Source organism: Chiloscyllium plagiosum, unplaced genomic scaffold (assembly GCF_037043375.1).
Source record: "Chiloscyllium plagiosum isolate Xiang-an unplaced genomic scaffold, Cpla_swu_hap1 HiC_scaffold_3, whole genome shotgun sequence".
Taxonomy (NCBI): Eukaryota; Metazoa; Chordata; class Chondrichthyes; order Orectolobiformes; family Hemiscylliidae; genus Chiloscyllium; species Chiloscyllium plagiosum.
This window is the reverse complement of record NW_028270141.1, coordinates 18,824,540-18,841,009: the sequence shown is the minus strand read 5'-3', so window position 1 is coordinate 18,841,009 and position 16,470 is coordinate 18,824,540. Positions and strand designations below refer to the sequence as shown.

Below are 16,470 nucleotides of genomic sequence, written 5' to 3'. Positions count from 1 at the left end.
TCAATGAAGAGTACAGGAGGGCGAAGAAAAGCAGTACTAGGCACACATAAAAAGGAGATGTCAACCTGGTGAAGCTGCAGTACAACGCATGCCAAATACCAGAAGCAACAAGTGATTAAAGAGTTCGAAGCAATTCCATGGCCAATGAATGAGGTCTAAGCTCTGCAGTCCTGCCTCTTGCAGTTGTGAATGGTGATACACAATTAAGCAATGAACAGGAGGTGGATGTCACAAATATCCCCAAATAGCCTCATTGATGGGAAAGTGCAGCATATCAGTACGAAAAAAAAACAAAACTGAAGTAATTGCACTCATTTTCAGCCAGACGTACTGAATGGGTGATTAATCTCAGCCTCCTCCTGAGGGCACCAGCATCGCAGGTGTCAGTCTTCAACAAATTTCATTCCCTAGGCATGGTATCAAGAAATTGCTGAAGTCCCTGGATACTGTGAAGACAGTGGACCAAAGAAACATTCTGGTAATCATATTGAACAGGTGTGCTCCAGAGCTAAATCGCTGGACAAGTTGTTCCAGTTCTGTTAAAACGGATCCAGGTCAGCATCGATCCAACTATGTGGAAAATTGGCCAGGTATGTTCTGTGCACAAAAAGCAGGATAAGTCCAACTCAGCCAAATACCACCTTATCAGTTTACTCCCTGTCATCATGATTGAAAGGGTCATTGACAGTGCTACCAAATAGCTCTTCCAAAAGAATAACATCACTGATGCTCAGTTTAGGTTCTGTTGGAGCCACTTAGCACCTGAACCCGTGGTAGAGTTGATGCAAAAAAAAGAACTGAATTGCAGAGGTGAGGTGATGGTGACAGCCCTTGATGTCAAGACAGCTTTTGATTGACTATGGTATTACTAAAACTGGAGTCCGTGGGAATCAGGGGAAAATCTCCACACTGGTTAGAGCCAAAGCTCGTGCAAAGATTGTGGTAGTTGAGGGTCAGTCATCTCAGTTCCATGATATCTCTGCAGGAGCTCCTCGGTATAGTGTTTAGGTCCATTTATCTTCACTATTGACCTTCCCTCCACCATAAGGTCAGTAGTGGGGATGTTCGCTGACAATATTCAGCACCATTCATGAAACCTCACATACTAATCTGTGTGCAGCTGCAGCTGGACCTGAACACCATCCACACTTGTGTTGGTTAACGGAAAATAACCATTGTATTATATAAGTGCCAGACAATGACCATCTCCAACAAGGAAGAATCTAACCATTAGCTCCTGATGTTCAATGACCTTACGATTGTTGCTGCCCTCAGTTCCACCATTTTATCATTGAGCAGGAATTGAACTGGAAAAGTCATATAGATACAATATCAACAAAAGCTGGTGAAAGGCTAGGAATGATGAGTAACTCAATCCTCATTTCCCCAAAGCCTGTACATCATCTACAAAGCACAAATCAAAGTGTTTTGGAATACTCTTTAACTGCCTGGATAAGTGCAGCTGTAACAACGCTCAAGAACTTGACACCATCCAGAACAAAGCCGACCACTTGATGGGCACTCTATCTACCACTGAGAAATTTTGCTTCATTCGCCATCAATGCATAGTCACAGCAGTGTTAACTGTCTACAAATTCATTGCAGTAACACACCAAGGCTGCTCTAAAATCACCTTTCAAATCTGTGACCTGTACAACTGAGAGGGGCCGGGCAGTGAATATATGAGAGCACCACAACCTGTAAGTTCCCTTACAACACCATTCTGTCTTGGAAATTTCTTGCCATTCCTTCAATGGTGAAAGGTCAAAATTCCAGAAACTCCCTTCCTGACAGTACTGTGGCTCCCTGGACATTGCACAGACTGCAGCTGTTATGAAGGCAGATCACCATCTCCAGGGCAACTAGGAGTGAGCAATAAATGCTGGACCAGCCAGTGACAGCCAAATCTTATGAAAGAACACAACAAAAGTCCCCAGAGCTGATGAGCCCCATTGGACAAGTCAGTCTGGATTTGATATTCATGGGAAATGGCATGATTAGATGAAATGTAGGAGTGGAGTGTTGGGGTGTGAACTGGGATCAAAGGTCCATAGGGGACAGGTATTAGGGTGGGGAGCGTATGTCCAATCGTGCAGGGTCCTCCGAAAAGAGGTTACCCTACGTCTCTTTTGACACCAAACCATGCAGCAAAGGTTGATGGTCTACTCATATGGCATGTACTCCCCCTACTGCAGGTAAGCAATTGACAGTTCTGCCTTGAGGTGCTTTAGTGGCCTCTTAAGGACTTCAGAAGCCCCAAGGTAGGCCAGGTCACCCATGTCTCCCTTGCTGCCTCAGATAGGTTGTAGTGGGCTGTATGCAACAGGCAGGCCACTCACTGGATTTTATGTCATTCTGTGTTCAACTCTGCCAGCTGTTGACCGTAAAATCCAGCCCATAATTTATGCAGTTGTTGACTCTGAGGAACATAAGTCGCAAGTTCTTGAACTTCTGATGTTCTTCTGAGTTTGGAATAAAATAGTGTCAGAACGAAAAGGATGTTTTTCTTCAGCGGTTTGTACGCTATACATAATGCAGCTGCTAGAGATCATCTCCGATATCATCCTGCTTTAAACGACTTGGAAGTCTGACCTTGCTGTTAGGCCTGGTAGAGCGGATGTTTGTGCCTCCGGTAAAACCTGAGGACTCACCCACATGCAGACTCTTTTTTAAAGGGCCTCAAGCTGATAAAGGTGAAGAAAATCTTTAATCTTCAGGAATCCAAGAATTCCAACTTGGATCTTACCTCCACTCCCGGAAGCCTTCTTCAGAAGGCTTGTAAACCTCTTCGCCATTGAATATGTGACTTGCCAAATAAGGATTATGTCATCACCTATCCTGCGCGCTCTGATAAGTTGCATCTTGCTTTGTAAATTATTCATCCTAACAGTCCAAGTAAGGCCGTAACCCAGTGTAAATTGCTCTTGATGAATTCTGCAGCCTCTGACAAGTCTGCCAGAAGAACTAAGGAACAATAGCCTTATTATGCTTCTCATACTCGAGATTACCAATAGGTTTCTGTTTTGTTACATTAAGAGCAAATACCATTTTAAAGCTCTTATAAAACTAATTCCACTTTTTTCAATCAATCTATTAATAATGTTGAAATTATCCGCGCATTACTTAAACATTCTAGGAACAATGTTTTTAACTGTATTCTCCAAGGTTCTGACTAAATAATGGATGTAAATATTGCTTTTTTAATGGAGTACCTTTTTGTTTGAAGGTACTTTTTCATTTGATTGATTGCATTTTTTGCCTGGGTATTGTTTGTTTAACTCAAGACCTGTGTACCAATATGCTTTCACCAAAGTTTACATTTTAACTTTTATATGTTAAAAAAGTAATATTTTTTCTTGTCCCCTTCTTAGTAATTATTTATAAAAGTGAATTAGTAAAAAAAGTTGTTCCAACACTTGCTTTAAAATAGTACTATTTAATTTGTATTGCTCTTTTTTGTTCTCTCTAATAATGTATTGCTACTTTGCATAAAATTGTATCTGCAAGGTGTCTGCTCATTTTACCAATCTCTCTATGTCATCCTAAATAGGTTCCAATCCTCCTCATCCACTGCATTTCTGAGCTTCATGTTGTCTGTGGGTTTTGATATTGTGTGCTGTACATTCAACCTGAGATCAATAATATGGCTAACAAAAAAAGAATTAGTTCTTGAAATACCAATCACTGGGAGGAACACTACTGTTTACTTCCTGCAAGTTTGTATAATTCACCACTACATTTTACTGTTTGTTATTTAGCCAAGTTTGTATTCACACCACAACTGCCTTTTTTAATTCCATGGGCTTCGGTTTTGCTCAATTGTCTATTGTGTGCTAGTTTATAAAATGCTTTTTGAAAATCCATACCATTCTTCTCCCTTCACTAAATAACTCTATTGGTCAAAAATAATTTGGCTTTAACAAATTTGTGCTGTCATTCATTAACCCATAATTTTTCAAGTGGCAATTTTGACTCTGTTTATTGCCTTAAAACTTTTCCCACTACCAGTGTTCGGCTGTCTGGCCTGTAGCTGTCTGGATCACCTCTGTCCTTTTTTGAGCCTGATGTGCAATGTGTGGAGGAGTGAGGGTGGGAGGGGTTTGAGATGAAGTAAACAAAGGAAAAGAACGTAGCCTGTTTAGAAGCGTCACATATCTGAGGTGGGTAATTACAGCAGCAATTAAAATGTTTGCCGCGATTTATTCTTTTACTCATTTAAATATGTATTTTAAATGACTCCTAACCATGTTTTCTATCAGTTACTTAGAGTTGGTTTTGTTTGCATGTGTTTTTTTTTAAAGTATTGTAAAGAAGCTGGCGCAGTACACAGCGGATATTATGGAAGATTCGAAGGATAAAGCTCAAGAGAACCTATTAGCGAATGGAGGTGGGTTCTGTAAAATATACTGTCATATACACCTTTCAAAGACAAATGTTACTGAACAAGATGCCGCAGCTTTGAAAGATGGATGATGTACATTATTCAAAAAGGCACTGCATTTAGGTGCCCTGCCATACAGTTGGTGCGTATATTTGTTGTACGTCAAACTCTTATGCTGTACTTAAAAAAGATATGCATTTAACCCTAAATCCTTATTTCTGGTATATGTCTCCTAACAGGTATGCTTTATTTTGTCAATCAGTGCATGTTTTATTTTGTAAAGTCTCATTCAGGAATAATACCAATACTTGATTTTTGTTGAATAATGCTTTGCAGTTGAAAATGGCATCAATGTGATAACTGGCTCTGCAATATTTTCATAGAGCTTATACTTCGACTGAAGGATTACTATAATGCCATAAGAAATAGGAACAGGAGTAGGCCATTTGGTCCCACAAGCCTGCTCCATCATTCCATCGGGTCAGGGCTGATTCAAAGTTCCTCACATCCACTTTCCTACCCTTCCCTTAAACCCTTGATTTCCCTACTTATCAAGAATCTATCAATCTCAGCCCCACTGCTTTCTGTGCCAAGGAGTTCCAAAGACTTACAACTCTCTGAGAGAAGAAATTCATCCTCATCTCAGTCTTAAATTCTGAGACTATGCCTCTGGCCCTAGACTCTTCCCATGAAGAGAAGCATCCTCTCGGCATTTACCCTGTCAAGCCTCTTAAGAATCCCATACATTTCATTGTGATCACCTCTTAATCTTCTAAACTCCAGTGAGTGAAATCCCAAACTGTTTAATCTTTGCTCATGAGACAGTCCTTCCATACTGGGGATCATCCTAGTGAACCTTCTCTGAACTCCAATTCTATTCAATAAGGGGACTAAAATTGCTCACAGTACTCCAGGTGTGATCTGACTAGCAACTTATACAGTTGGAGTAAGACTTGCCCACTCTTATACTCAAATCCCCTTGATTCCATCATTCTATCGTTGCTTCCTCATTACCTGCTACACCTGTACGCTAGCCTTCTGTGTTTCATGCACAAGTCTCCCCCAAGACCATTTGTGTTGCAGCTTTCTGCGGTATTTCTCCAATTAAATAATCTTTTGCTCTCGCTTCCAAAATGAAAAACTGCACACTTTCCTGCATTATACTCAATTTGCAAACTTTTTGCCAACTTACTTGAAACATCAATATCTCTCTGTAAACTCTGTCTGTATCCCTTTCTCAACTTGCCTTTCCACCTATTTTTGTATCTGTAAATTTGGCTACATTGCATCCTCTTCCTTCAAGTCATTATAGGATGTTGTAAACCGTTGTGGTCCGAGTACTGGTCCCTATTAAACTCCACTGGTCATGGGTCACCAACCTGCAAAAAGAACCTCTTGTCACTACTCACTATTTCCTGACCATGAGCCAATTTTCTGTCTATGCCAATATACTGCCTCCAATACTGTGGGCTGTTATGACTTGAATTTTTGTGAGGTCCTTCTGAAAGTCCAAACACAACACATCTACCGAGTCCTGTCTATCTACTCTGGTTGAGACTTCCTCAAAAAACTTTAATAAATTAGTCAGGCATGATTTCCCTTTCATGAAGCCATGCTGACTCTGTTTGTCTTGAATTCACTAGTCCTGAATTTCGAATATTGTCAAAATTTAAAATTTGATCTCTGCTTGAACAGTAGTATTTCAATTAGATGAAATTGAATATTAAATTTCAAACAACTGGGAATAATATTTTCTGTCTACAAATACCTTTCTGCATACATAACATACTTAATTGATGACAGTCTAGCACATTCTTTAAACGGCACGCTGAGGATGAACATTTTGAAAATTGGAGAATGAGAAAATACTACAAAATGCCAGATAGTCCTAGAATTGCTATATTGATAATCAGATTTCTGTTTTCTTTATCTTGAATTTAAGTACACTATGTTTAGCACCAGGTTTTATATCTTCAATTCATTAACTAGAAAGTAATAGGGCTTCATCAATTGGTAATTTTTAAAAATGGATTTCTATACCAGTGCAACTGTTACACTGCTTCAAGTGCTAAACCTGTAATCTTACCCTGCTGCCTCTTCTTTTAGTTGCTGCTGCTTTCTTCTAGCTTTTTGACTGGACTCTCCCTCTCAAGCTCCAAAATCAGATCTACCAGACCTAGAATAAAATCATTCTAAAGCAATCCATGGCCATCACAAAGCCATTCCCAAATGTCAGATAACTTGTGAAATGAAGTTGATAGTTTGCTCTGTTCAGGTACATTATGATACATGTCTTGGGGGGGGATGCAACTTGAACCAGACCTTCTGGGTGTAGGGGTAGGGACACTACCACTGTGCCAAAAAATGCACTATGGAGTGGGGCAAATGGACAAAACAAAGGCAAACAAGCTAACCAGCAGCCTAATTGTCCACACTAGTGACTAACCTGTTTAAAATGAATGAACTCTTTAAGTATGTTCCTGAATGTCCATGTTAATTGTTAGTACCATGATTTTATGGCTAAATTAAATCCATGATGAATTCGATGATGCAGAAAACTAATTTTGCTCAAAGAATCTTAGAGTAAATATAAATCAGTGAACTTTATTACTTTGGGTGTCTACAGAGCAGCTGAATCTCATATATTTGGGTGGAGTTATGGGAAAAGGATGCAGCCGTTATATCTATCCCTCATGTGTCTTCTGCTGCTTGAATTTCTAGTTATTTCTAGTTACTAGATCTTTAGAAACATGAAAATCACTGTGCATTGTAATACTGTGTGGCCTGTGGCTTACACCTGACTCATTACTACATTACTGAGCTGCTACATTGATCATATTTTGATTTAGCATACATTTTTTTCCATTTAGCAACAATATTATTACAATTTTTGCACTGCACCTTTATTGGTGTTGTGAAAAGCCTTTAAGGTTGTGGAGCAAACTTGCGATATGTGACGGTGGTGCTCCCTACAGGGCATAAATAGCACCTTGTGGCTAGAGCTAAGTTAGAATGAAGAGGGAAGCACATGCAGAGAATAGTCTTTCAATAATGTAACCGTAAAATTAGAGCCTGGTAGATCTCAAATTGCCATGTATAAGAGTGCTTAATATGTAATAAACAGAGTTCTAAAAAAAAAGCCTAAGTCTGAAACACTTCTTGTCCTTGTAATCTTCTCAATCAGTCTATCTTGAATCCAAACTTATGGATTTGGGCATAAAACCACATAACAGAATAACTTGTGGTGACAATGCAAGTGCAACATAGTATTTATCAACACAAATTCATTTAACAGTTAAAATTACTGATTAACTCCCAGCTATTATTCGTGGGTGAACCTTTATTTACACATTTATTAGAATAAGTTGAAGAGATAACAAACAGGATAGATAAAGGGGAAGTGGTGGATGTGACATATTTGGAATTTCAAAAGGTGTTTGATGAGGTATCACACATTAGGCTGCTTAATAACATAAGAGCCCATGATGTTGGAGATAATATATTAGCATGGATAGAGGAGTGGCTAACTCATAGAAGGCAAAGTTGGGATAAGGATGACATTTTCAAGATGGCAACCTGTAACTAATAGAGTGCTATAGGGATCAGTGATGGGCCCACAATTATTTACAATATAAATAATGACTTGGTTTTGGATAATAGCCAAGAATGCAGATGGCACAAAAATAGATGGGCAGGCAAGTTGTGAGGATGACTCAAAGAGTCTGCAGAGGAATATAGACAGGTAGATAGACAAATGGGCAAAGAAAGTGCAACAGGAATATAATATTGGGAAATGTGAAGTTATGCACATTGATAGGAAAAATAGAGGAGCTGAATATTATTTATATGGAGAAATACTACAGAAAGACACAGCACAGAGGGATTTGAGACTCCTGACATATAAATCACAAAAAGCAAACATACAAGTTCAGCAGGTAATATTTGGTGAAATTTCTTCCCTGAGAGGGTTCTGACTTTGTGGAATTATTTATGGTTGGGGCTGTAGGGATTAGGTTATTAAGTATAAAGATCATGGCTGAGAGAGAGATTTTTAATCAGTAAAGGAATCAGGGCTATTGGGAAGAGACTGGAAGGTTGAGTTAAATATTGTCAGATCAACATGATCTCATTGAATGGATGCACAGACTCGATGGGCTGAATAGGCTATTTCTGCTCCTAGGTTTTATGGTCTTATGGAGATTAGCAGAGTAATGCCCAAAATGCTAAAACTGGTGACTTATACATACAGTTTCTCTGGGGTTTTCACAGATTTCTCATTGAAGTTGCAGTGTGAGAGCAGAAGAACTCCCCAATTAATTTTTCGAATAATCAGCTTTCTATACTTCTGTAAACGTTCAGTATTATATTAATGCTTTTTCACAGAATGCATCCTTGTGGTGGCTGAATGAATGTTCACCATTATTAACAACAATGTTACATTTAATTCTCTCTTATCAATGCAGACAAAATTACTGAAACATATTACAGTATCTGCCTGATATTTATTTTAGTGTGGTTTGAAATATGAAAGAAACAGGAGCAGGTTTAAACCGTTTGACATATCGAGCCTGCTCCGCTGTTAATTTGAATATGTTTGTATTCTGTTCTTGCCCTTTGCCATCCTCCCCCCTGCATGCATTCAACAATCTAGCCTCCATTACTCTCTGTCAAGTGAATTCCAAAGTCTGAGGACACTCTGAAAGGTGAAATCCCTCCTTGTTTCCAGCTTAAAATGAAAACCTCTTTTGTTTAAACTGTGTCTGCTAGTTCTAGCTTCTCCCACGAGGGGAAACATCTGCTCAGCCTCAACTGTGTCAGACCCTTCAGATTCTGGGATAGTTCAATAAGATGAACTCATTCTTCTCAACTCAAATGAGAATAGGCCTAGCCTCCTCAACCTTTTGTAGTAAAATGACACCTTCATCCCTGGCATCAGCCAAATGAACCTTCTCTGGAATACTGTTTTTTATTTGGTTATGAGATTCGGGTGTCACTGACTAGGCCAGAATTTATTGCATACCCTTAATTGCCCTTGAGAAGATGGTGGTGAGATGGCTTCATTAACCACTGAAGTCTTTGAGGTGTAGGGACACCACCAGTATGTTAAGAAGGGAGTTCCAGGATTTTGGCCATGTAACAATTAAGGAATGGTAACATAGTACCAGGATGAAGGAGCAGTGCTCCGAAAGCTAGTGTTTTCAAATAAACCTCTTGCACGCTAACCTGGTGCCATGTGATTGTTGACCTTGTTCAGCCCAGTCCAACATCGACACCTCCACATCAAGAATGGTGCATGGCATGGAGAGGAACTTGTAGGTATCCCATGTATTGGCTGCCCTTCTCCTCCTAGGTGATAAGGGTTGCAGGTTTGGAAGGTGAGTTATTGCAGGTTATCTTCTGGATGATACACAGTCCTTCTGCTGTCCATTGATGGTGAATGAAGCAAATGTCAAAGATGGTGGATGTGGTGCAAATCACGTGATTGTCCTGGTGTAGAGCTTCTTGTGTGTTGTTAGAGCTGCACTCTTCGAGGCATGTTGAGAATATTCCATCCCACTCCTGAGTTATGGTTTGTAGATGATGGACCGCAATGGGGAAACTAGAGGTGAGTCACTCACTGCAGAATTCCTAATCTATGACTTGCTCTAATAGCTACAGTACAGTCGGTTCTGCTATAACGTGTGTTCCTTCAATGTGAATTGGCTATAATGCGATTGAATAAATTAGACCATTATTTGTAGAAAGTGAACTTTTCTTCCCTCTATTGGCTATAACACGATTCCGGTCCCATTGGCTTAAGTGGTGCTGGTATTACACAATTTTCTTATAATACAGTATTACACAGAAACTGAACTATCCGTTATATCAGAGCATGCTGTACTGGTATGGCCAGCTCAGTTCAGTTTCTGCTCAATAATAACCCATGGGGATGTTGATATTGAATGCCATTGAATGACAAGGGTTGATGGTTAAATTTCCTCTTGTTGGAGGTCTTCAACCTGGTACTTGTGTGTCAGAAATATTACTTATCGCTAATTAGTTCCAATCTGAATGTCGTCTGGGACTTGGTACGTAATGACTTGGACAACTTCAGAATCTGAGGTATTGGGAATGATGCTGAACGTCGTGCACTCATCAGTGAACATCTCCACTTCTGACCTGGTGATGGAGTAAAGATCATTGTGAAATGGGCCTCGGATACTAACCTGACAAAAAGCCGTGGTGGTGTCTTGATGCTGAGATAATTGTCTTCCAACAACTGTATCCTTTCTGTTAGGTATGACTCCAATCAGTGGAGAAGTTCCCCCCATATCCCATTAACTCCAGTTTTTCTATAAGATATAGGAACAGAATTAGGCCATTTGGCCCATCAAATCTGATCCACCATTGAATCATGGCTGATATGTTTTTCAAGAGAAAGTGAGGGCTGCAGATGCAGAAGATGAGAGCTGAAAATGTGTTGCTGGAAAAGCGCAGCAGGTCAGGCAGCATCCAAGGAACAGGAGAATCGATGTTTTGGGCATAAGCCCTTCAACCCTATTTTCCTGCCTTGTCCCTGTTGCCTATGATCCCCTTACTTTTCAAGAACCTATCTGTCTCTGCCTTAAAAACATTCAATGATTTCTCTCCACAGCCTTCTGTGACACTGAGTTCCACAGATTCACCACCCTGTGGCTGAAGATGTTCTTCCTTATCTCAATTCTAAAGGGTTGTCCCTTCACTCTAAGACTGTGCCCCTAGTCTGTCCTACTCATGGAAATATCCTCTTCACATCCACTCTATCCAGGCCTCTCAGTATTCTGTAAGTTTCAATCAGATTCCCCCTCATCCTTCTAATTCAGAGTCTTCAACCGCGTCTTATCTGATAAGCCTTTCAACCCTGGGATCATTCTTTGTAAATCATCTCTGGACCCTTCCTATATCATTCCTTAGAATTGGAGCCCAAAACTGCTCACCATATTCCAAATGCAGTCTGACCAGGGCCTTGTACAGCCTCAACATTACCTTCTAAACCTCTCAAAATGAATGCTCACATTGTATTTGCCTTCCTAACTCCACCAAATCTGCATGTTAACCTTAAGAGAATCCTGAACAAGGATTCCCAAGCCCCAAAGCCTTTCCCCATTTAAAAAAAGCTAAAAATGTGTTGCTGGAAAAGCGCAGCAGGTCAGGCAGCATCCAAGGAGCAGGAGAATCGACGTTTTGGGCATGAGCCCTTCTTCAGGAAACTTGGATGCTGTCTGACCTGCTGCGCTTTTCAAGCAACACATTTTCAGCTCTGATCTCCAGTATCTGTAGTCCTCACTTTTTCCCATTTAAAAAATAGACTACCCCCCCATTCTTCCTAACCCGAAGTGCATAACCTCACACTTCCCCACATTGTATTCCATCTGCCACTTCTTTGCCCAATCGCCTGGCCTGTCTAAGTCCTTCTGCAGCCTTCCCACTTTTTCAACATAACCTGTCCCTCCACCTATCTTTGTGTCATCTGCTAACTTAGCAACAATGCCCTCGATTCCTTTATCCAGATCATCCTGAATAGTCTCTTTGATACTATTTTAGATTAAATGCTGCCTCAATGTCAAGGGCAGTTAGTCTTACTTCACGTCTCGAGTTCAGCTGTTTTGTTTGTGTTTGAACCAAGACTGTTTCAAAAAAAAAGATCTGGCACTGAGTAGCCCTGGCGGAAACCAGGTTATTCCTTTGCAATTTGATAGCATTGTTGATGAGCTCTCCATCATTTTACTGATGATGGAAGGTAGATGTGTAGGGCAATAATTGTCTTTGTTGAATTTGTCCTTTTTTTCGTACACAGAGTGCACCTGGGAAATTTTCCAAGTTGTCAAATAGATATCATTGTTGTAACTGTACTGGAACAGCTTTGAAAAACAAGATTTCAGTATTGCTGGAATTTTGTCGGTCCTCATGACTTTTGCAGTATCTAGTACCTTCAGTTGTTTTTTGATTATAATGTTAATGGAGTAAATTGAGTTAATGTCTAACACAGGTATATCCCTTGTTGAGAAAGAAGATCAAAACTATGCATAATACTCCAGGTGTGATCTCACCACTGCCCTGTATTCCCTCCCCCCTTGTATTAAAGATCCACATTTTATTGCTGTAGCCTGATGCTAACTTTGTGTGATTCATACACAAAGACAGCCAGGTCCCTCTGCACTGCAGCAACTTTAGCCTCTCTCCGTTGAAATAATACTCTGTTGATCTATTCATTCTGTCAAAGTGGACAGTCTCATGCCTTTGTGCAATATACAGTCAGTCCTTCGAATGTGCAAGGGTTCTGTTTCTGAGAATCCCTGTGACTGGTGAAGTGTGGAGCTTGTTAAAAACAGGTTACAAATCGTGGATATGTGAGTTTGCCTGGAGTTGTTAAATTTAGTTGCTACTTTTTGGCGTGGAAAGGCAAAATCACAAGTCATGGTCTCATGGATAGAGAGGATTTAATGTGCTCATTCTACCAAATTTTGATCACACACTCAACTCTATCACTTGCAAACTATTTCTATCTTCTTCACTACTTGATTTCCTATCTACCTTTTATCAAATTTAGCTACAGTATATAGATTCCTTCATTCAAGTTATTAATATAGGTTGTAAATATTTCAGGACCCAATAATCATTTATGTGGCACTCCACTAGTTATAATTTTATAACTTGAAAATTACCTATTTATCTATATTCTCTGTTCCCTGTCAGTTACCCAGTCCTCTATCCATGCTAAAATATTACCGCCAGTACTGTGGGCTCGCACCTTTTATGTGACATCTTACTGAATGCCTTTGGAAATCCAAATGCACTATATCTATTGGTTCCTGTTTATCTACACTGCTTGTTACATCCTGAAAGAAATTTAATAAATTTGTCAAATTGCGTGACCAGCAGAGCAGATCCCAAAGCTCCAGACATCTGATGCTTACCATCCCACAACAGTTTTACAGCGACATGTCCAATCGCACAACTTTCATTCCCAGTTGGGACTGGGAATAATCCTGAGGTCCTGTCTTTCAATCTCCTCCCTGAAATTACCTTTTTGGACCCAGTCTCTATTCTTCCTTAAATCATTGCTACTACTGTGGAAGACAACCTCGATAAAATCAGCTTCCCCCGGATGAATATCTTGCTGCCTCTCCATAACACTCTTTCCCCTGATAGCATACCATCCTGAAATTGCTTTGACTACTGCAGAAACATTTGCCTGATTCCCTTACTATGGAATCCCCTATTGCTCTTTTAATGCCTTAGGATGTAGTTCATCAGGTCCAAGCAACTGGTATTAGCAAATCCATTTTTAAAATTTATTTTGTATTTTTGAGGCAGAACCTAACTAAAGCAGAAAATGAATTGGAAAGGAGATGGAAAGGTAACAGAATGGGTAAACATAAACAGGGAGCTAACTCTCCGATTCCAATGAAACAAAAAACAGAAACCAGAACAACTCCTGATGAAGGGCTTATGCCCAGATCGTCGATTCTCTTGCTGCTCGGATGCTGCCTGACCTTCTGTGCTTCTCCAGCACCACACTCTCGACTCTGATCTCCAGCATCTGCAGTCCTCCCCTCTAAACCAAAACATCTGACAAGTTGAACTTGTCTAAAATATATAAGAGAACAGAAATCAGTCTAAGCTGGGTAGCAGCAGTTGATGAATACACTGGTGTAATACAAACAGAAGAAGTCAATGAAGACCCTATGGCACTAAAGGCAGATGGGTCACTGGACCGAGACCTGATGACCTGAAAGGAAGTGGCTGCAGAGGCAGTGGAGACATTGGTCAAAATATTCCAGAACTCACTGGATTCCAGGAGGAATATGACACTAATGTGCAAGAATGGAGGGAGTCAGAAAGCAGGAAACTCTAGACTAACATCCATCAATGGGAAAATGCTTGAGTCCAATTTTCTATCAGTGGGAAAATGCTTGAGTCCAATTTTCTATCAGTGGGAAAATGCTTGAGTCCAATTTTAAGGAAGAAATATCAGGATGTTTAGTAAAACTTAATTCAATTAAATACAATCAACATTGTCTTGCAAAGGGAAATCTTATTTGACATATATGCTAGAGACCTTTTGGAGGTACAACAAGCAGAGTTGATCAAGGGGATTTCTAAAAGGCATTTAAGAAGATGCCACAGAAAAGATTATTGCACAAGATATGGGGTTCATGGTATTGGAGATAATGTGTTAGCATGGACTGAGGATTGGTTAACGTACAGGAGACAGACTGTGGGTGAATGGATCTTTTTCAGGTTGGAAATATGTAACTCATGGAATATCACAAAGATCAGTGCTGTGGTCTCAATTATTTACAGTTAACATTAGTGACTTGGCGGAGGGTGCAGAGTAAAATGTGTCCACATTAGCTGATGATATAAAATAATTGGGAGGGCTTATTACAATGAGGATATAAAAGATCTGCAAGGGGATATAGAGGGGCTTAATTCATTCAGAGGATGTGGGTGTCACTAGTTAGGCCAGCATTTGTTGCCCATTCCTAACTACCCAGAGGACAGTTAAGAGTCAACCACATTGCTCTGGTTCTGAATTCATATCTAGGCCAAACCAGGTAATAATGGCAGTTTCCTTCCCTAAAGGACATAAGTGAGCCTGATGGGTTTTCCTGATAATGATTTCCTGGTCATCATTCAACTGTCAATACTACATTTTAATTGAATTCAAATTCCACCTCCTGCAATGGCAGGATTCACATTACCTGGGTCTCTAAATTGAGGGTTTAGCAATGATATCACTGGGCCATTGCCTCCCAAGGCCGGAGGGAAATGTGAGATCATTCACTTTGGGAGGAAGAATCAAATGGTGGACCGTTATTTAAACAGAGAGAGATTCTAAAAAAAGGTGCAGTGCAGTGGGATCTGGGTATTTTTGTGAATGAAACCGGATGTAGGTACAACAAGTAGTTGAGAAGGCGAGTAGAAATTTAGACATTTTTGGGAGGGGTTGGGTTTTAAAATAAGCAGGTTTTGTTACACCTGTACGTGACAGCATTGGGGAGGTAGCACCTGGAAAACTGTGTACTGTTTTGGTATGTTTTTAAGAATGACCTGGTACTGGAAGCAGCACGGAAGAGAGTCAGTAGGCTGAATCCTGGAATGAAGGGTGTTGACTTCTTAAAAATGAACAGGTTTGGCCTTCATTCATCAGAGTTCAGCAGAATGAAGAGTAATCTTATTGAAATGTACAAGAGTCTGAGGGGAATTGACAGGGTTGATGTTGAGAAAATGTTTCCATAAGTGGGGAAATCTCAAAGTAGGGGACATGGTTGCACAGTAAGGGAGGGGATGTTCATTGAAAACTGTAATGCAAAGGAATTTCTTTTCCCAGAGTGTAAAGACTGTCTGGAATTTGCTACCCTACTGAAAGAGAAAGGATAGAGATGTTTGAACTATAGGGGACATTGAGGGCTGTGACGAACTGGCATGAAGGAGGTGTTGAAGTCGAATCAGCCATGATCCTATTGAATGGTATGGTAGGCTTGAGGAGCTGTTATTTTTTCTGAATATTTACTGATGCTAGTGTAAAACATGATAGGAGTGTCTAAAGCTGACCTAACTCTGGCTCAGCTGTTCTCCTCAATGTAAACATTGGAATATGATTTGTATTTTGGAATAATAATCTGGATGCATGGATACAGTGATCAGGTTACGATGGATTAAATAATTAACAGCCACATAGCCTGGTCACGTTGTCCATGTGATCAGGAAACTTCAATCTTTGAAGCGTAATAAAATTTCCATGCTGTACATCTCTATGACATCTGACAAAATATGTTAGGTAAGCGAGCTGGCATATCTGTCAATCAGTGCCTTGAAGGCTAGAAAGAACTGTCAGGATGCTTCAGTTCTGTTTTACCTGGTGGACCTTTAGGTGTGTACTTCATCTCAATGTAGCTCAGTAGATGTACAAATTTTAACCAAAATATTGAACATTGGTTTTGAACATTACAATTATGCTGCATTGCAGTATGTCAGTCATGGAATGCTATACATTGATTTTTTTTCATGATAGCAATGATGGATCCAACATTGACATTTAAAAATCAAATGCTTTGATTCTT

The 16,470-nt window shown here is 40.0% G+C and overlaps 1 protein-coding gene across 1 annotated transcript in view; it reads left to right on the top strand.

Annotated features, from left to right (window-relative positions):
• The window catches only part of LOC122541274 (V-type proton ATPase subunit C 1-A-like), a 76,802-nt gene that overhangs the window by 6,637 nt on the left and 53,695 nt on the right, over positions 1–16,470 (top strand). The window contains exon 4 of the mRNA XM_043677901.2: positions 4,302–4,387. Coding sequence (XP_043533836.1) covers positions 4,302–4,387 — 86 coding nt within the window. The remainder of the gene's footprint in view (positions 1–4,301; positions 4,388–16,470) is intronic.